This window comes from Amblyomma mixtum, chromosome 5, assembly GCF_055824585.1.
Source record: "Amblyomma mixtum isolate Tamu chromosome 5, ASM5582458v1, whole genome shotgun sequence".
Classification (NCBI taxonomy): Eukaryota; Metazoa; Arthropoda; class Arachnida; order Ixodida; family Ixodidae; genus Amblyomma; species Amblyomma mixtum.
In genome coordinates, this window is record NC_143016.1 from 20307396 (window position 1) to 20328382 (window position 20987).

The following is a 20987-nucleotide window of genomic DNA, read 5'->3' on the forward strand; positions in this document are numbered from 1 at the left end:
GGTTGGTTGGTTGGTTGGTTGGTTGGTTGGTTGGTTGGTTGGTTGGTTGGTTGGTTGGTTGGTTGGTTGGTTGGTTGGTTGGTTGGTTGGTTGGTTGGTTGGTTGGTTGGTTGGTTGGTTGGTTGGTTGGTTGGTTGGTTGGTTGGTTGGTTGGTTGGTTGGTTGGTTGGTTGGTTGGTTGGTTGGTTGGTTGGTTGGTTGGTTGGTTGGTTGGTTGGTTGGTTGGTTGGTTGGTTGGTTGGTTGGTTGGTTGGTTGGTTGGTTGGTTGGTTGGTTGGTTGGTTGGTTGGTTGGTTGGTTGGTTGGTTGGTTGGTTGGTTGGTTGGTTGGTTGGTTGGTTGGTTGGTTGGTTGGTTGGTTGGTTGGTTGGTTGGTTGGTTGGTTGGTTGGTTGGTTGGTTGGTTGGTTGGTTGGTTGGTTGGTTGGTTGGTTGGTTGGTTGGTTGGTTGGTTGGTTGGTTGGTTGGTTGGTTGGTTGGTTGGTTGGTTGGTTGGTTGGTTGGTTGGTTGGTTGGTTGGTTGGTTGGTTGGTTGGTTGGTTGGTTGGTTGGTTGGTTGGTTGGTTGGTTGGTTGGTTGGTTGGTTGGTTGGTTGGTTGGTTGGTTGGTTGGTTGGTTGGTTGGTTGGTTGGTTGGTTGGTTGGTTGGTTGGTTGGTTGGTTGGTTGGTTGGTTGGTTGGTTGGTTGGTTGGTTGGTTGGTTGGTTGGTTGGTTGGTTGGTTGGTTGGTTGGTTGGTTGGTTGGTTGGTTGGTTGGTTGGTTGGTTGGTTGGTTGGTTGGTTGGTTGGTTGGTTGGTTGGTTGGTTGGTTGGTTGGTTGGTTGGTTGGTTGGTTGGTTGGTTGGTTGGTTGGTTGGTTGGTTGGTTGGTTGGTTGGTTGGTTGGTTGGTTGGTTGGTTGGTTGGTTGGTTGGTTGGTTGGTTGGTTGGTTGGTTGGTTGGTTGGTTGGTTGGTTGGTTGGTTGGTTGGTTGGTTGGTTGGTTGGTTGGTTGGTTGGTTGGTTGGTTGGTTGGTTGGTTGGTTGGTTGGTTGGTTGGTTGGTTGGTTGGTTGGTTGGTTGGTTGGTTGGTTGGTTGGTTGGTTGGTTGGTTGGTTGGTTGGTTGGTTGGTTGGTTGGTTGGTTGGTTGGTTGGTTGGTTGGTTGGTTGGTTGGTTGGTTGGTTGGTTGGTTGGTTGGTTGGTTGGTTGGTTGGTTGGTTGGTTGGTTGGTTGGTTGGTTGGTTGGTTGGTTGGTTGGTTGGTTGGTTGGTTGGTTGGTTGGTTGGTTGGTTGGTTGGTTGGTTGGTTGGTTGGTTGGTTGGTTGGTTGGTTGGTTGGTTGGTTGGTTGGTTGGTTGGTTGGTTGGTTGGTTGGTTGGTTGGTTGGTTGGTTGGTTGGTTGGTTGGTTGGTTGGTTGGTTGGTTGGTTGGTTGGTTGGTTGGTTGGTTGGTTGGTTGGTTGGTTGGTTGGTTGGTTGGTTGGTTGGTTGGTTGGTTGGTTGGTTGGTTGGTTGGTTGGTTGGTTGGTTGGTTGGTTGGTTGGTTGGTTGGTTGGTTGGTTGGTTGGTTGGTTGGTTGGTTGGTTGGTTGGTTGGTTGGTTGGTTGGTTGGTTGGTTGGTTGGTTGGTTGGTTGGTTGGTTGGTTGGTTGGTTGGTTGGTTGGTTGGTTGGTTGGTTGGTTGGTTGGTTGGTTGGTTGGTTGGTTGGTTGGTTGGTTGGTTGGTTGGTTGGTTGGTTGGTTGGTTGGTTGGTTGGTTGGTTGGTTGGTTGGTTGGTTGGTTGGTTGGTTGGTTGGTTGGTTGGTTGGTTGGTTGGTTGGTTGGTTGGTTGGTTGGTTGGTTGGTTGGTTGGTTGGTTGGTTGGTTGGTTGGTTGGTTGGTTGGTTGGTTGGTTGGTTGGTTGGTTGGTTGGTTGGTTGGTTGGTTGGTTGGTTGGTTGGTTGGTTGGTTGGTTGGTTGGTTGGTTGGTTGGTTGGTTGGTTGGTTGGTTGGTTGGTTGGTTGGTTGGTTGGTTGGTTGGTTGGTTGGTTGGTTGGTTGGTTGGTTGGTTGGTTGGTTGGTTGGTTGGTTGGTTGGTTGGTTGGTTGGTTGGTTGGTTGGTTGGTTGGTTGGTTGGTTGGTTGGTTGGTTGGTTGGTTGGTTGGTTGGTTGGTTGGTTGGTTGGTTGGTTGGTTGGTTGGTTGGTTGGTTGGTTGGTTGGTTGGTTGGTTGGTTGGTTGGTTGGTTGGTTGGTTGGTTGGTTGGTTGGTTGGTTGGTTGGTTGGTTGGTTGGTTGGTTGGTTGGTTGGTTGGTTGGTTGGTTGGTTGGTTGGTTGGTTGGTTGGTTGGTTGGTTGGTTGGTTGGTTGGTTGGTTGGTTGGTTGGTTGGTTGGTTGGTTGGTTGGTTGGTTGGTTGGTTGGTTGGTTGGTTGGTTGGTTGGTTGGTTGGTTGGTTGGTTGGTTGGTTGGTTGGTTGGTTGGTTGGTTGGTTGGTTGGTTGGTTGGTTGGTTGGTTGGTTGGTTGGTTGGTTGGTTGGTTGGTTGGTTGGTTGGTTGGTTGGTTGGTTGGTTGGTTGGTTGGTTGGTTGGTTGGTTGGTTGGTTGGTTGGTTGGTTGGTTGGTTGGTTGGTTGGTTGGTTGGTTGGTTGGTTGGTTGGTTGGTTGGTTGGTTGGTTGGTTGGTTGGTTGGTTGGTTGGTTGGTTGGTTGGTTGGTTGGTTGGTTGGTTGGTTGGTTGGTTGGTTGGTTGGTTGGTTGGTTGGTTGGTTGGTTGGTTGGTTGGTTGGTTGGTTGGTTGGTTGGTTGGTTGGTTGGTTGGTTGGTTGGTTGGTTGGTTGGTTGGTTGGTTGGTTGGTTGGTTGGTTGGTTGGTTGGTTGGTTGGTTGGTTGGTTGGTTGGTTGGTTGGTTGGTTGGTTGGTTGGTTGGTTGGTTGGTTGGTTGGTTGGTTGGTTGGTTGGTTGGTTGGTTGGTTGGTTGGTTGGTTGGTTGGTTGGTTGGTTGGTTGGTTGGTTGGTTGGTTGGTTGGTTGGTTGGTTGGTTGGTTGGTTGGTTGGTTGGTTGGTTGGTTGGTTGGTTGGTTGGTTGGTTGGTTGGTTGGTTGGTTGGTTGGTTGGTTGGTTGGTTGGTTGGTTGGTTGGTTGGTTGGTTGGTTGGTTGGTTGGTTGGTTGGTTGGTTGGTTGGTTGGTTGGTTGGTTGGTTGGTTGGTTGGTTGGTTGGTTGGTTGGTTGGTTGGTTGGTTGGTTGGTTGGTTGGTTGGTTGGTTGGTTGGTTGGTTGGTTGGTTGGTTGGTTGGTTGGTTGGTTGGTTGGTTGGTTGGTTGGTTGGTTGGTTGGTTGGTTGGTTGGTTGGTTGGTTGGTTGGTTGGTTGGTTGGTTGGTTGGTTGGTTGGTTGGTTGGTTGGTTGGTTGGTTGGTTGGTTGGTTGGTTGGTTGGTTGGTTGGTTGGTTGGTTGGTTGGTTGGTTGGTTGGTTGGTTGGTTGGTTGGTTGGTTGGTTGGTTGGTTGGTTGGTTGGTCGGTCGGTCGGTCGGTCGGTCGGTCGGTCGGTCGGTCGGTCGGTCGGTCGGTCGGTCGGTCGGTCGGTCGGTCGGTCGGTCGGTCGGTCGGTCGGTCGGTCGGTCGGTCGGTCGGTCGGTCGGTCGGTCGGTCGGTCGGTCGGTCGGTCGGTCGGTCGGTCGGTCGGTCGGTCGGTCGGTCGGTCGGTCGGTCGGTCGGTCGGTCGGTCGGTCGGTCGGTCGGTCGGTCGGTCGGTCGGTCGGTCGGTCGGTCGGTCGGTCGGTCGGTCGGTCGGTCGGTCGGTCGGTCGGTCGGTCGGTCGGTCGGTCGGTCGGTCGGTCGGTCGGTCGGTCGGTCGGTCGGTCGGTCGGTCGGTCGGTCGGTCGGTCGGTCGGTCGGTCGGTCGGTCGGTCGGTCGGTCGGTCGGTCGGTCGGTCGGTCGGTCGGTCGGTCGGTCGGTCGGTCGGTCGGTCGGTCGGTCGGTCGGTCGGTCGGTCGGTCGGTCGGTCGGTCGGTCGGTCGGGTTTAACGTCCCAAAGCGACTAAGGCTATGAGAGACGCCGTAGTGAAGGGCTCCGGAAATTTCGACCACCTGGGGTTCTTTAACGTGCACTGACATCGCACAGTACACGGGCCTAACATAACATCCATTAGTCACACGATTAGTCAGCCACTTGCGCATATATGCAATCTAGTTTTGAGTAACGGTATATCTCCAGGTCAATTAAAAATTGCGAAAGTGTCCGTCATACACAAGGGAGGCGATAGAAATGACGTAATTAACTACAGACCAATTTCGGTACTACCAATCCTCTCGAAAGTAATTCAACAATTTATAAACATCAGACTACTAAACTTGTGCAATAGAAACGATATCATCGCCGAGAAGCAGTATGGATTTCAGAAAGGTTGGTTTGGTTTATTGGAGTTTAATGTCCCAAAGCGACTCAGGCTATGAGGGACGCCGTAGTGAAGGGCTCCGGAAATTTCGACCACCTGAGGTTCTTTAACGTCAGATTTCAGCAAGAGAAAGAGAAATCTACTGAAATGGAGCTAATAAAAATTAAGGATAAGCTAATAGGCAATTTTGAGCAGAAAATATATACAATAGGTGTTTTTTCTAGACTTTACAGATTATATTAAGCACCTGATCTTATAGTACGAGTTATATAAATATGACATTAGAGGAACGACTCTCACATTAATAAAGAATTACCACTCAAATAGTCACCAGTACACGAATATTCCGAAAGCAATGTCCAGCTTAGGTCAGATACATTATGGAGTTCTGCAAGGATCAATCCTTGGGCCACTGTTATTTCTGCTTTATATCATCACCATCATCATCCTGACTACGCCCACTGCAGGGCAAAGACCTCTCCCATGTCTCTCCAATTAACCCTATCCTTCGCCGATTGCGACCACCGTATTCCCGCAAATTTTTTAATCTCATCCGCCCACCTAACTTTCTGCCGCCCCCTGCTACGTTTGCCTTCTCTTGGAAACTACTCGATTACCCTTAAGGACCAGCGGTTATCTTGCCTTCGCATTACATGCCCTGCCCAAGCCCGCTTCTTCCTCTTGATTTCGACTAGGATGTCATTAACCTGCGTTTGTTCTCTCACCCACTCCTCCAGCTTCCGATCTCTTAACGTTACACCTATAATTTTTCTTTTCATACCTCGCTGCGTTGTCCTTAACTTAAGCTGAACCCTCTTTGTTAGCCTTCACGTTTCTGCCCCATAGGTTAATACCGGTAAGATACAACTGTTGCATACTTTTCTCATGAGGGATATTGCTAAACTGCCATATGCGCTCCACCCCATTCTTATACTTCTAGTTATTTCTCTCATGATCCGGATCAGCTGTCACTACCTGCGCTAAATAGACATATTCTCTTACTACTTCCACCACCTCGCCACCAATTGTAAACTGCTGTTCTCTTGCTAGACTGTTGAATATTACTTTGGTTTTCGGCATGTTAATTTTTAGCCCCACCGTTCTGCTCTGCCTGTCTAACTCACTGATCATGCTTTGCAGCTCATGTCCTGATTGACTTAGCAAGGCAATGTCATCAGCGAATCGCAGATTACTTCGCTATTCTCCGTTAACTCTTATCCCCAACTGTTCCCATTTCAGGCCCCGGAATACCTCCTGTAAACAGGCAGTGAATATCATAGGCGAGATCATGTCTCCCTGCTGGACACCCTTCTTTATTGGAATTTTATTGCTGTCTTTATGGAGAACTATCGTAGCTGTGCAATCGTTATAAATATTTTCCAATACTTTCGCATAACTCTCTTCTACACCCTGATTCCGCAATGCCTGCATGACTGCTGAGGTTTCTACTGAGTCGAATGCTTTCTCGCAATCAATGAACGCTATATATAGATGCTGGTTATATTCTCGGAATTTCTCTATCACCTGATTGATAGTGTGAATATGGTCTATTGTCGAGTATCCTTTACGAAAGCCTGCCTGATCATTTGGTTGATTGAAGCCATCTGGTTCATTGAACTATCTTATCCATATTGCTAATGACATTGCCCTCTTTGTCTCTTGTCGCATACATCTGTTTTTTACCTATGCCTAGTTTTCTCCTCACTGCTTTCAGGTTACCTCCGCTCTTTAGAGCATACTTGATTTTCTCTGTGTTAAACTTCCTGATGTCGGCTACCGTGCGCTTATTTATTAACTTCGACAGCTCTACTAGTTCTATTCTGTCTATGGAGTTAGACGTTCTCATACTTTGTCGTTTCTTAATCAGATCTTAACTCTCCTGAGATAGCTTCCCGGTATCCTGTCGAACCATCCTACCGCCTACTTCTACGGAGCACTCCGTAATGATATCTGTAAGACGATCGTTCACTATTTCAACATTACAGTCGTCATCATCAGTTAAAGCGGAAAGTCTGTTCTGCAGCAAAATCCTGAATTCCTCTACTTTCCCTTTTAATGCTAACTCGTTATTAGACTTCCGCATCACTAATTTCTTCCATTCCCATTTTAAACCTAAGCTAATACGAGACCTTACCATTCTGTGGTCGCTACAACGGACCTTTCCGAGGACCTCCACAACCTCTACTATGCCAGGGTGAGAGCACAGTAGGAAGTCTATTTCATTTTAAGTCTCCCCATTGGGGCTCTTCCACGTCCACTTCCCGTTGGCTCGTTTGCATAAGAAGGTATTCATGATCCGTAAATTATTTCTATCTCCGTGGTGATATCTGAGACGATCGTTCATAGTTTTAACATTAGGTCGTCTTCTTCAGTAAAAGCCGAAAATCTGATCTGCAACAAAATCCTGAATTCCTTTACTTTCCCTCTTAATGCTAACTCATTAATAGACTTCCGCTTCATAAATTTCCTCCGTTCCCTTTCTAAGCTAATGCGAGGCCATTGAGGCTCTTCCACGTCCACTTCCTGTCCGCTCGTTTGCGAAAGAAGTCATTCATAATCTGCAAATTATTTCTATCTGCGAACTCCACTAATAACTCTCCCCTGCTGTTCCTAGAACCTAAGCAATAGTCACCTACCGCCTGGCCTCCAGCTTGCTTCTTGCCTACTTTTGCATTGAGGTTGCCCATCAGTACAGTATACTGTGATTTTACTTTGATCATCGCCGATTCCACGTCTTCATAGAAGGTTTCAACGATCTGGTCATCATGGCTTGATGTAGGGGCGTAAGCCTGCACCACCTTCAGCTTATAACTCTTATTAAGCCTAGTTACGATAGCTGCCACCCTCTCGTTAATACTATAAAACTCCTCTATGTTGCCTGCTTTATCCTAATTGATACGCCTAGTTCTCGTCTGTCTGATAATCCACGACAGCACAGTAAATGCCCGCCCTTTAGTACTGTATACGCCTCATCTGTCCTCCTAACCAAACTATGTATAAACCAATATCTGGTTGGAAAATTTATCCACGGGGCTCCTCACCGATGAACTACAGTTAAACACTAAAAAAACTAAGCATATTATATTCCGCGCACGTAACAAGTGTATCAAACAAGAAATACTTATTCAATTTCGCGATGAATCTATCTAACGTGCAATATCTCACGGTGGTCGAAATTTCCGGAGCCCTCCACTACGGAGTCTCTCATAGCCTTAGTCGCTTTGGGACGTTAAACCCCATAAACCAACCAACCAACCATCATAAATTTCTTGGCATCATACCTCACGAACATCTAGACTGGTCACCTCGCATTGAAAAAGTTGGCATTGGCATCTTAGGTCCATTGCTGTCATTAAATTAAAGGACCTTTTGCATATGTGGCCAAAGAAACAAATATACTACGCACTAGTAAATTCGCATTTCCACTATTCTCTTCTTGTTTGGGGCACAGCACCTAAAGCAAGTATAGAAAACAAACTTACTACAAAAGAAATTTTTGCGACTAATAGATACTGCACCATACCTTAGCCACACTGTCCCATTGTTTCGAAAACACCAGTTGCTTACACTAGGGAAAGTTATAAACAAAAAGATAATGTTAGCTACTTCCCTACAAATGCATTTCGATTTTACCCCCTTTGGTCATAAGCATCTTACGAAAACACACACCTACAGCACAGGGCACATATGTTATAATAAAGGAAAAAATATGTACGATCTACGGCACCCACAAACTTAGCTATAAAATTTCCAGTTTTTCAAACGATCACCATTCTGCTGTAAGCATTCAAGAAAGCAAGTCATTGAAAGCTTTAAAAAATAGCATCACCATGTATCTGCTGTCACTCACGGCATAATCATTATTTTTGTTTTTATTGTTTTCTTTCTCATAGTATTTGCCCAATTGTATATGAATGTTCAATGCGAAATACTGCAGTTTCAATTTCAATCAACCACTCTGTATTTCTGTCTCGTTTTGTGTTTATTTTATGCGCTGAATGTGCTGTGCTCTCGAATCTGAGCAAGAAGGGCGCAGACTCTGTCAGGAATCCATTTGCCTTTTGGTTTACGCGCTAGGCAACTGTGCCATTGAGTTTTCTGAACAAATACTTTGACTTTGTAGTAGTATGCTTGTATGTTTGTATGCTTGCCATTCTTTGTCCCCATACGGAAGTGCCAGCGAGTTTCCCGCCCGTAACCGGCCCGTTCGGAAGAAGGATAGACACTGCTGGGCAGCGCAAGCTTTTCGGTAAGGAAGATGACAATGGTCTCTACCAACACTGCGATATCAACAGCAGCCACAGTGTTCGAATGTAATATATCATTGACGAATACCTAAAATTAGTTAGTTATATGGGGTTTTATGGCGCATAAGCAACTATGGCTATCATGCGCCAAACACAAGGTTAGATGATGTTATGTCAAGTGTACAGAGGTTACATTATAATAGATTTAAAACGTTGGCTTTCTTTAGAAACTTACAAACAAGTGAAAACTCGACAAGTGTTTGCTCGCCTAAAATCAATGCGGGATGAAATGGAATGTGTTCATTGTAAAATACCGTAAAAATTTTTTTTCTAAGTTCTTCGAGATGCGAACAAGAAATTAAAATGTGATTTACTGTGAGCTCCTCACCACACATTTCATACAGAGGTTTGTCTTTTTTTGTTAATAAGAAGTTATGGGTGATGTGTGTGTGACCTATGCGTAAACGACATAAAATTACTTCGATAAAGCGCTCTTTACGGCGGCATGATTTCCATTCTTTTAAAATGGGCTTTATGGTATGCAGCTTGTTGTGTCCTTCATTTTCCCAAGAAGCTTGCCACTTGGCTCTTAGTCTGCTATGCACTAACTTCATGTAATCCCTAGGAGGCAAATTCGCATGTTTTATTTCCATGGTTCTGGTTTGTGCAGCACACATGTCGGCTCTCTCATTGTCCCTAATGCCAATGTGACTGGGAACCCAGCAGAATTTTATAACATGTTTTTGTGTTGTGACCTTTACTATAATGTGCATGATGCTTCCAATCAGTGGCTCCGTGGCATTTTTGGAGTTTAATGCTGTAAGGACGCTCAGTGAATCTGTATAAATGATGCTGTTTTTGATGTTTTCATTTGTTATTTGCTGTACCGCAACACTAATAGCATAACACTCCGCGGTGAAAACTGTAGCACATGAGGGCCGTCGTACTGCATTTTCATTTTTTCCTTGTATTACTGCGCTTCCTACATGAGCATGAGTTTTTGACCCATCAGTATAAAAGGCAGTATAATTTCTGTATTTTTGTTGTAGTGCTAGATATTCTTGTATTATATGGTCGTGTGGTGTACAGGTTTTCCTGAGGCGTGTTAGTGTGACGTCACACACTGTGGGGAGAGTGTACCACGGTGGTAGCGCTTCGTGTCTTCGGGCAATATTTTTGATTTGGTTTAGTATGTTCAGAGTTTGACATTTTTCTTCGAAGCGCCAGAGCAACGGCTTAATCGCATGGGGCTTGTTGTTGAAGAGTATTCGGGATGGGCATTTCGTGACAATTGGGTAACAGAGATGTTTGGGCTGAGAAAGGATTTTGAGGATGTATGTACAAGTTAGTGCAGTTCTTCGATCTTCTAAGGAAGGTTCATTAGTTTCCACATACAAACTTGCTATTGGTGAAGTTCTGTAAGTACCGGAAGACAACCTTAAACCAAGATTGTGGACAGGATCCAGTCGTTTTATGTAGGACGGTCTTGCTGAGCCATATACTATGGACCCATAGTCTAACTTGGAGCGAACCAAAGAACGATATATATGTAACAGGGAAGCTCTATCAGACCCCCAGCGTTTTCTTGATAGTATTTTCAGCACATTGAGGGCCTGGGAAGCTTTTTTCTTTAAGCTGTTTATATGTGGCAAGAAAGTGAGCTTTTTATCGAAAGTTATCCCTAGGAATTTATGCTCTTGTTTGACAGGTAGTGGGGTTTGGTTTAAATACCGTATTGTGCGTTTTTATCGTAAAGACTTTCAAAATTTTTCTTACCTCAACCGCTGGCTCGTTTGCAGTGAAACTGCACACAGAGCTTGCGTATTATGGTAACTTTTGTATCGCAGGAAGTTTTACAACGGCACTTACTTAGTTGAGCCATGCATGATGCAAAAGCGTAGTCGTCTGCGTCGAGATCGGCGTACCGAAACCCAAAACACCGAGTTTTTGCTGAAGGGCGACAGTAGCGCCATCTGTCTTCCACAACGAAATTAAACAAGAAAAACACAGCTCAGGACTTCGCGACGTCGTCCTCCGACGCTTTACGAGAGCCACGAAAGCAGACGATATAAACTGAATTGGATAAAGTCATTGGACGAAAAAAAGACGTCAAACAATATTCTTTTAACGGCACAGCCTCGTTAAAATAGTTGTTTCTGGCATTTTTTTCGCTCAGTTGGCCGAAAATGTTCGAAGCGCTTCAGCTGAAGCAGACGAAAAGGCCGGAACGGCGTATTCAAAGGGCTCGCGCTCCTTGCAACTCTCGCCTTGGCGCCTTGTGACGCTTTCCACCGCAGAAGACAGATGGCGATACTGCCGCCCTTCAGCAAAAACTGTTTTGGGTTTCGGTACGCCGATCTCGACGCAGACGACTACGCTTTTGCATCATGCACGGCTCAACTAAGTGTTGTGTCCCCTTATTGCTTTTGTGTGTGTGCGCCCCCGCGTCCTCCTCCTAACGACAGTTCGCATCCTCCTCCTAACGACCACTCAATCCTCCTCCTAACGACCACTCGCATCCTCCTCCTGACGACCGCTTGCCCCTCGTCGCACGCTGTCGCCGGATGCCCCCCCACGGTGCGCCCCCGCACCCTCCTCCTGTTCTGGGAAGCCACTCCCTGCCGTGGACGCTTCTCCACTCCCTCCTTTCTTCGGGCGGCCAGTTCGGCTCCTGCCTCGGTCGACGCTGGTCGCACCCTCATCGGCTTTAAATAAACGAAGTCTAAAAGTACCGTGTGCGTCTTTCGCTGCATTCAACACAGCGACCGGACACGACAGTGGCGACGAGAAAGTGGATTCGACCCGCGCTACGCAACGCTATTGACAAGCCATGGCTACGCGAGGGTTTCCCAATCAGATACCAGAATTCAACGGCTCATCGTGGTCATCGTGGGTTGGACGCCTTCAGTTCTACTTTGAAGCTAACAACATCACAGACCCAGCCTTGAAGAGGGCCAACCTGCTGACGCTGTGCGGGGAGCAGACCTACGATACTGTCTGCGCCCTTATTCAGCCAAGCACACCAGCGGCAGTGTCTTACGACGACATCGTAAAAGCGCTGCAAAAGCACTACGACCCAAGGCCATCCGAGGTCTACAGCCGGGCTCGCTTCCAACGACGAGATCAACTGGAAGGAGAAACAGTGAGCGCCTACGTAGCAGCGCTCAAGAAGCTCGCTGCCGACTGCAATTTTGGAACGCTGTCGACAACAGCTACCGGGCAGGAAATGGACGCAGCTTCTTCTGCTAACACCACCATGCTTCCCTTGGACGTGATGTTACGCGACAGATTTGTGTGCGGACTGAGTGACGAGTCACTGCAGCAGCGCCTGTTCGCTGAGAAGGACCTCACATTCAGCAAAGCTTACGACATCGCCGTTCGAGCGGAGAGCGCCGGTCACCAGCAGAGAGGGATTCGCCGGAACACCGAGCCGGTACACCAGACAAGCAACCAGGTGCGCAAGCCTTCTGTTGTTGTAAAATCGGTCAAAAAGGCACAACGCTGCTGGCGGTGTGACGACCAACACAACCCCCAGGGATGTCGATTCCAGTCAGCCACGTGTAATTTTTGCCACAAGCGAGGGCATATCGAAAGAGCATGCATTACGAAACGGAGACTTGCCAAGATAAAGTCACCTTCCCAGCCTAATCACAGCGTCAACGCCTCAGAGAATACGCCGCTATCTGATCTCCATGGAACAACATCAGCAACACCATCTGTGTTGTACGACCTGAACACCATGAATCTCGGCACGCGACCGAAGATTTTTACAGAAGTAAGCGTACATCACCAGCTGATTAAGTTCGAGGTGGACTCCGGCGCAGCCTGTACTCTGATCAGTGAGGACACGTTCCGAACTTCATGGCCATCTGACGCACCCGCCCTGCAACAAGACGACACGCACCTGCGAACGTGGTCAGGACAGAATCTGCCACTATTGGGCTCTGCCAACGTGCAGGTTAACTACAACGGCCAGACCCATACGCTACCTCTGCTTGTTGTGAAGGGCACAGGATCAAGCCTTCTAGGGAGAAATTGGTTTTCTCCACTAGGCGTGATGATATGCGGCATACACCAGACGCCGAGCCAGAACATGGTTGAGCAACTGCAAGAGAAATACGAAAGAGTATTCTCGGAAGAGATTCCAGGAAACGAAGGGCCCCCGGTCACACTGGAGTTGTTGGACAACGCGCAACCCAAATTTCTGAAGGCCAGGCCGGTGCCGTTTGCTCTCCGAGATTCAGTTGAAAAAGAGTTGGACAAACTGGAGCAGCAAGGTGTCATCGAGCCGACGCAGCATTCAGAATGGGCCACACCACTTGTCGTAGTTCACAAGAAGAACGGAACCATACGCCTCTGCGGAGACTACCGGAGCACCGTCAATCTTGCGACTAAAGCGTCCTCTTACCCGCTACCAACTTTGTCTCCGCGAATGACACGTTGGTGCATCAAACTCTCAGCGTACGACTACGCTCTGGTCTACCGCAATGGGAGTAAACATCAAAACGCCGATGCGCTAAGCCGTCTGCCACTAGACGCAACTGTTGACGAACCATTTCCACCAGGAGACGTTCTGATGTTCGAAGCACTGCCAGAACCTCCGCTTACAGCAGGCACAGTTGCAGCATCTACGCAGAAGTGCGCAGCTCTCCGGCTAGTTTACACAGCTGTTCAACAAGGCAACGTGCATAAACTCAAAGGGGACAACTTCGACGCTTACCGCAGGCGAGCTACAGAGTTGAGCACCCATCGCGGCTGCATCATATTTGGGTCCCGAGTTGTGATGCCGAGAGAACTACGCGCACAAGCTATGTCTCTCATCCACGCCGGACATCGGGGCATCGTTGCAATGAAAAAGTGTGCCAGAAGCTACATGTGGTGGCCTGGCATTGACAACGACATCGAAACAGTGGTGCGAGAATGCAAGCCTTGCCAGAGCAGCCGGAGCGCCCCGCCGAAAGCTCCTGTCCCAGAATGGGAAAAGCCAGACACACCATGGCACACACTGCACATTGATTTTGCAGGACCAATTGAGGGCTGCACTTTCCTTGTGGTCGTAGATGCCTACACAAAGTGGCTTGAGATAAGGCGAATGGGACAGACGACTTCGGCAGCAGTCATTGACAACCTCCGATCACTATTTGCAACGTTCGGCCTGCCGCGCAAGGTAGTGTCGGACAACGGAATACCGTTTGTGTCTGCGGAGATCCTCAAGTTTTATCGCGACAACGGGATCTCATCAGTTACATCGGCCCCCTACCACCCAGCGACAAACGGACAAGCCGAGCGCTACGTAGCCGAGCTAAAACGCGCCCTTGAAAGAGATCAGACAGGCTCGCTGCAGCGCCGCCTTGCGCGCTTTCTCTTCAAGCAGCACACGACGGTTCAGAGCACAACAGGCGAGACCCCCTCGAAAATGATGTTCGAGCGTGAAATGCGAACCCAGCTCACAGCCATCCTCCCCGAGCCAAAGGCAGAGACGTTCCGGGAAGAAAAAGCAATTCCGCGCTGCGGCACGCTTAATGAGGGGCAGCGCGTCCTCGCCCGACAGTTTCTGAAAAAGCCACGCTGGGAGGAAGCTACAATTGTCAGACGCATAGGCCTGCGCTCTTGGCTCGTCAACATACATGGCACAGTAGCACGCCGACATCTCAACCAGCTGCGTAGATTTACGACGCCGTCTGAGAGCTGTCCGCCAGCGGAGAGAACACGTGCACCATTTTCCCACATAGCCTGGCACCTCTTCCCGGAAGAAGAGACTTCGCCCAGGACAGACCCAGGAGACACAGCGAACAACAGCCAGCCTACAAGTGTTTCTCCCCCGAGCGCACAAAGCCAGCGCGCCTCCACGCGTGAGCGCCGACCCCCTGCACGATACCAGGCAACTTTCTAAGGGGGAAGGAAGTGTTGTGTCCCCTTATTGCTTTTGTGTGTGTGCGCCCCCGCGTCCTCCTCCTAACGACAGTTCGCATCCTCCTCCTAACGACCACTCAATCCTCCTCCTAACGACCACTCGCATCCTCCTCCTGACGACCGCTTGCCCCTCGTCGCACGCTGTCGCCGGATGCCCCCCCACGGTGCGCCCCCGCACCCTCCTCCTGTTCTGGGAAGCCACTCCCTGCCGTGGACGCTTCTCCACTCCCTCCTTTCTTCGGGCGGCCAGTTCGGCTCCTGCCTCGGTCGACGCTGGTCGCACCCTCATCGGCTTTAAATAAACGAAGTCTAAAAGTACCGTGTGCGTCTTTCGCTGCATTCAACACAGCGACCGGACACGACACTAAGTAAATACCGTTGTAAAACATGCTACGATACAAAGGTTACCATAATACACAAGCTCTGTGTGCAGTTTCACCGCAAACGAGCCAGCGGTTGAGGTAAGAAAAATTTTGAAAGTCTTTACGATAAAAACGCACAATACGGTATAGTGTGGGGTCGGCCTGTAGGCATCGTCTCAAAGAGAACAGAACCGCTACTGTTTTCTGAGGGGAAAATCTAAATCCGTTTCTATCTGCCCAGGTAGCCAGTTTATTTATTGTTATTTGTATTTGCCGCTCACAGGTAGGTATGCTGGAAGACGTGCATGCTATTTCGAGGTCGTCTACGTAAACTGAGTACATTATGGGTTTTGGGATTACTTTTCCTATGGAGTTCATTTTGAGGACAAATAAGGTCGTGCTGAGGATGCACCCTTGGGGCACACCAGTTTCTTGGATAAAAGTGTTGGAGAAGGTTGCACGTAGGCGGACTCTGAATGTACGGTTGCTTAGGAAGTCGCTCAAACAGCTCAGCATCCTGCCGCGGATACCTAGGTCCGCTAGGTCACGGAGGATACCGAACCTCCACGTGGTATCGTAAGCCTTCTCCAGGTCGAAGAAGACCCCGATACAGTGTTGGTTGTGGATGAACGCTTCCCGGACTGTGTTCTCAAAGCGTACAAGGTGATCGGTTGTGGAACATGTCTTTTTAAGACCCCACTGGTGTTTATCTAAAAGTTGCTGGGACTGGAGTATGAAGGTTAGTCTGATGTTTAGAATGCTTTCGAATGATTTTGCTATACAGCTAGTGAGTGCTATTGGCCTGTAACTGGTGGGACTAGTTTGTGGTTTCCCTGGTTTTAGGAAGGGTACTATGATTGCTTCTTTCCATGCTTGGGGGATTTCTCCACTCATCCATATTTTATTGAAAAATTTTAGGAGAGCCTCTATGGCAGTCTCAGAGAGGTGAGCAAGCATGGCATAATGTATATTGTCTGGGCCTGGTGCTCTCATTTTACCGGATGTTAGTATTGTGTTTAGTTCCTGCATTGTAATAAGCTGATTGTAGTCTTCATGTATGCATGTTCCAAAGGGCAGTTATTGTTTTTCTACTATTGTTTTGTGCCTTTGAAATGTGTGTGTGTAGTTGGATGAGCTTGAAACTGTGGAAAAATACTCTCCCAATATGTTGGCCTGCTCTTCTAATGTTGTTTGAGTACTGGGTGTTGTTAGCATTGGAAATGTGAATGGAGTAAAATTTACTGTGAATTTCCGCACCTGCTCCCACATTTTCTTTGATGATATTGAGCTGTTTATGGAGGATATGTACTGTTGCCATGATGCCCTTTCTGCGTTGCGTCTAATGTATTGTGCTTTGGCTCTAGCCCTTTTGAAGATGAGCAAGTTTCCTGCAGTGGGATATCTGCGAAGGTTGCCCCAAGCCTTGTTTTGCTGCTTTTTAGCCAATGAGCATTCATTTGACCACCAAACTGTGTTTTTCGTGCAATTTCAGACGTTTGTGGGATGGCTTCTATTGCTGCAGATATTAAGCATGTGACAAAGTTTTCATTTAGTTCTTCTATAGTAAGGGTTTCGGCATATTCTTTTTCTAGTGTGGCCTTCGTTCTGAAAAGTGCCCAATCGGCGAGGTGAATTTTCCATCGCCGTGGCTTCGTAGGGAGGATGGATGTAGCTGATGTTAGTTTTAAAACCGTAGGTAAGTGATCACTTCCCCGGGGGCCATCTAAAATATCCCAAATAAAATCATTAAAAACAGATGGTGATGCAAATGCTAAATCGAGGCAGGTCATTTTTCCAGAGCTGGGGCAGCAGTACGTAGCTTTTCCCGTATTCATTAAACATATGTTATTCGAAAGAATAAAATCCTCGATGAGCTGACCCCTGGAATCAGTATGCTCACTTCCCCAGAATGAGGAGTGTGCGTTAAAATCCTCTATTATTACATATGGCTCTGGCAACTGTTCCAGAAGTTCTTCTAGGTCATGCATGGCTATTGTGTTGTGTGGTGGTATGTACACAGAGCATATTGTTATTGTTTTATGGCTAATGATGTTTACTGCGACCGCTTCTAAGTTCGTCTTTAATGATACCTCTCTTGCAGGGACATCGCTTTGCGTAATGATAGCGACGCCTCCTGAGTCGGCTAGCTTGTACTCGGTCTTTCCGGAACATATTATATTTTTTTAAGATGTTTGTGTGCTGTGGCCCAAGGTTCGTTTCTTGCAGGCACACAGCTGTACGTGCCATTGTTTTGAGCATATCGGTTATGTCTGTGTAGTTTCTGTGTAGACCTCTACAGTTCCATTGTATTAGATACGCCATTGTGATAAGTTGGGGATTGGGAAAAGTTACTTATTCTCAGGAGCAGTAATTCGTGGTTTCCCTTTTTTCTCTAGGGAGTCTCGCCGCCGCTGCAGCGGTGGCGAAACAGGAGTTGTATCCATCGCCAATTTCGTGGCGCCGGATTTCCGCGGAGAATCCGCGGATGCGTGTGTTTTAGATGTCAGCGGACTTTCGCTGACATCCATCTCCTCCGCGGTGGACGTGGATGATGCTTCTTGTTTGCGATGGCCCGTGGCCTTCGCATTCGTTTTTTTTTTTGCTGGCACCGCTGAACCAGGCCCTGCTCTAGCGGCAGAAACTCTTGGGCCAGCAGTTGCCTTCTTAGAGGGGTGGAGCGAAAAGTCCAGTTCAGCAGAGCTGTTCTGGGTGTCTGTCGCCCAGGATGCCGCTGCTGAAAGTGGGGCCTGAGGGCCTCCGGCGAGGATCGCGTGGTCTTCCCGCGAAATTTTCAGCCCTGTGGACTGTGTCACCGACTTCTGTGGTGGGGACTTGGTTGTCGACCCCAGGTCCTTCGGATCAACCTGTGTGCCGACAGAAACCGAAGGCCCGCGGTGGTCCCCGCGTCACCGCTTCGGAGTATGTCCCTTTCTGTTGGAAAGAGACGTGTTTTTTTGACTCAAGGTGGGACAGGTTTTCTGTGGTCTTCAAAGTTATGATTTGTTTTTCTGTTTTCTAGACTGGGCACGACCTGGAGTACGCGCCATGTGCGCTATTGCAGTTTATGCATTTTGGTGTACGTTCGCATCTTTCCTCTGTATGTGCGTCTTCTGCGCATGTGACACAAGTGGGTTTACCTCGGCAAGCCAACATGCTGTGTCCAAAGCGCTGGCACTTGAAACATCGTCTCGGATTCGGTATGTATGGGAGGACTTTACAATGGAGGTATGCGGCGTGGATGGAATTAGGCAGAGTTGTGCTATTGAAAGTTAGGACAATGTGTTTTCTCTTGATTTCAGCATTGTTTCTCCGGATGGTTATTCGTCGGGCTGCTATTACTCCTTGTTCAGCTAGTTCTTCCATTTCAGCATCGGTACTCTGCAGGAGTTCATGTTCGGATATGACGCCCTTTGAGTGGTTCAGGGTCCGGTGCGGGGTTACCTGCACACTCATTTGACCAAGAATTTGTAATGACAACAGTTTGGTGCTCTGTTCTTTTGTGTCTATTTCTACAAGGAGATCTCCGGTTCGCTGCTTTTTTGCTTTGTAGTTTCTGCCTACACAGTTCTTTAGGGTGTTGGCGATCACAAATGCAGACAAGTTTGCTACAGGTTCATCTGTATTTGAGTGAACCGTGAAAAACTTTGGAAACGTTTCTGGTTTCTGTGGCATCAATTTTTTCGCATCGGTGCGACCCCTTTTTGGGGGCCGATCAGATTTTTTTGCAAATTTTTCCATACGGCATGTAGTGGCTAAGGGTTCCTCATACTCTGTCGCCTCCGATTCACCCTTATACACAGAGGAAGGTCCCGGGACTCCCCGCCTGGTAGACAAACGAGGAGCCCATCGGCCGAGGATTGACCACTCCCTCGACCGCCACCGTTCATGGTTTCTTCCCTCCACCTTTCAACCTATCGCCACGGTACGGATGACAGCTTCGCTATGGGGGCAAAGGGTCCGTGGTGGCGCCAAGCACCAACACCTCGTTACACAAGGTGCCCTTGCGGGAATATCTAAAAGTTACAAAATAAATTTACACAATTCAAGTAGTTAGACGGCTGGTCTAAAACAGTGCTGAACCGTTTTCTACCAGGTTTCTATTTTTTATGGTAGAAAGACAGACGACCACCAGGGAAATTAACCATTTATAACGGTCCCATCGGCTCCTCTACACACTGGAAGAAGAATAAAGGGGGAGAAAAGATATAGGAGAGAGAGAGGCAAATTTAAATTCCTCGCGACTATGGGACGTGGTTGTATTTTGGCTGCGTCAAGAAAAAGCAAAGAACAAAATTGATCTCGACTTTAGCTTTGGGTGACCATCCTTCACTGGACGACTTTATCCTTGACAAAGCTATAACAGAGGACACCTTTACACCGTTCGTCACGTGATCTGAGATCAGGCTTCAAACAGCCTTCAGGATTATGCTGCTGTTTTGCACTAATTTGTAATGTTGCTGATTAATTACGTTTACCGGCTTTAGATTTTATGCTTCGAAAGGGGTCACTTGTCGAAGAGCCTTCGTCGGCGTACTAATGGAGCGTAGCTAACATTTACCTGAAGGGTGGTCTTCATCTTTGCGTCGCCCACAATGAAGTGCGCCATCCTGAAGGCAAGCAGCTCCTGCATGATTACAGCGTCTGTTACACCTGAGAAATGCAAGCTTAAAAGCGCTCCAGGGGATCGTACACGAGCGGGTACTACTCAATGCCAAAGCGTACCCTCTTAGAGTTAGGGAAACACGGCCGAAACAAGAATCCTTTGCTCTTGTTTCATCACAGGCAAATCTACACACGCCATGAACTTGCTTCGGGGTTTTAGGTCGCCGTGCACAGCTCTTCACTGGATGTCACCTCCATTTGTCGAGCTGTGCAACCTTTAATGCGGCGGTCACCCGTGAATTAAGCCCAAACTTAACCCTGAAAGTCAAAATACAAAACGGCTTTCGTGAAGCAACCCAGGCAAGTCAAGCTGGTGATATGAAAACTACACGAATGCGACTATCGAAAACAATGAAAGTAAGACTTGAAATCAAGGATTTTCAAGAAGACGCGGATGCCATGTTAGAAGCTTCATGTTCTCCCTGCATTGGACAATATACTTGCTGGTTTGCACGCTCACAATGGCCCCAAAAGAGTAAGATAGATAGGTGCACAAAACTTACGTGCACATGCTTTTCTCGGTGTACTTTCATTAAATCGACCACAAAACACACCTGAAATGACCCGACTTGATTAAAAGTGCAACGCTGGCCCGAGAATGCATTTAACACACCTTTCTCAATGTTCACGAAACGCCGCACATGGAGCGGCAGGAGAGTAACGTTGCCTCTTACTACAAATTTGAACTGCAACCTTCTTTTCTGGCTTTTTCTCTAGTGTGCACCACACATTAAGTGACATCGTACCATGGTGTCGGCATCGGCGCTGGCACCTCCGCCGGCGCCTCCACTTCCACCTCCGTTGCCGCCTACGCTCCTACCTCTGCCGGCACCACTTCCGCCTCCGCCGGCGCCTCCACCTCCGCCTCCGCTGCCGCCTCCACTTCCACCTCCAATGCCGCCTCCACTTCCTCCTCCGCCGGCGCCCCCACTTCCACCTCCGCCAGTGCCTCCACTTCCACCTCCGCTTCCTCCTCCGCCAGGGCCACCGCTTCCTCCGCCACCAGGGCCTCCACTTCCTCCTCCGCCAGGGCCTCCGCTTCCTCCTCCGCCAGTGCCTCCGCTTCCTCCTCCGCCAGGGCCACCGCTTCCTCCTCCGCCAGGGCCACCGCTTCCTCCTCCGCCAGGGCCTCCACTTCCACCTCCGCCAGTGCCTCCGCTTCCTCCTCCGCCAGGGCCTCCGCTTCCTCCTCCACCAGGGCCTCCACTTCCTCCTCCGCCAGGGCCTCCGCTTCCTCCTCCGCCAGGGCCACCGCTTCCTCCTCCGCCAGGGCCTCCACTTCCACCTCCGCCAGGGCCTCCACTTCCTCCTCCGCCAGTGCCTCCGCTTCCTCCTCCGCCAGGGCCTCCGCTTCCTCCTCCGCCAGGGCCTCCGCTTCCTCCTCCGCCAGGGCCTCCACTTCCTCCTCCGCCAGGGCCTCCGCTTCCTCCTCCGCCAGGGCCTCCACTTCCTCCTC

The 20987-nt window shown here is 48.8% G+C and overlaps 1 protein-coding gene across 1 annotated transcript in view; it reads right to left on the bottom strand.

Moving 5' to 3' along the window:
* Nucleotides 1-20987, bottom strand: part of LOC149341457 (uncharacterized) — a 106219-nt gene that overhangs the window by 33417 nt on the left and 51815 nt on the right. Inside the window, exons 11-12 of the mRNA XM_089542862.1 lie at nucleotides 20278-20549; nucleotides 19428-19493 (exon numbers count right to left, since the gene is read on the bottom strand). Of these exons, the coding sequence (XP_089398988.1) occupies nucleotides 19428-19493; nucleotides 20278-20549 (338 nt within the window). The remainder of the gene's footprint in view (nucleotides 1-19427; nucleotides 19494-20277; nucleotides 20550-20987) is intronic.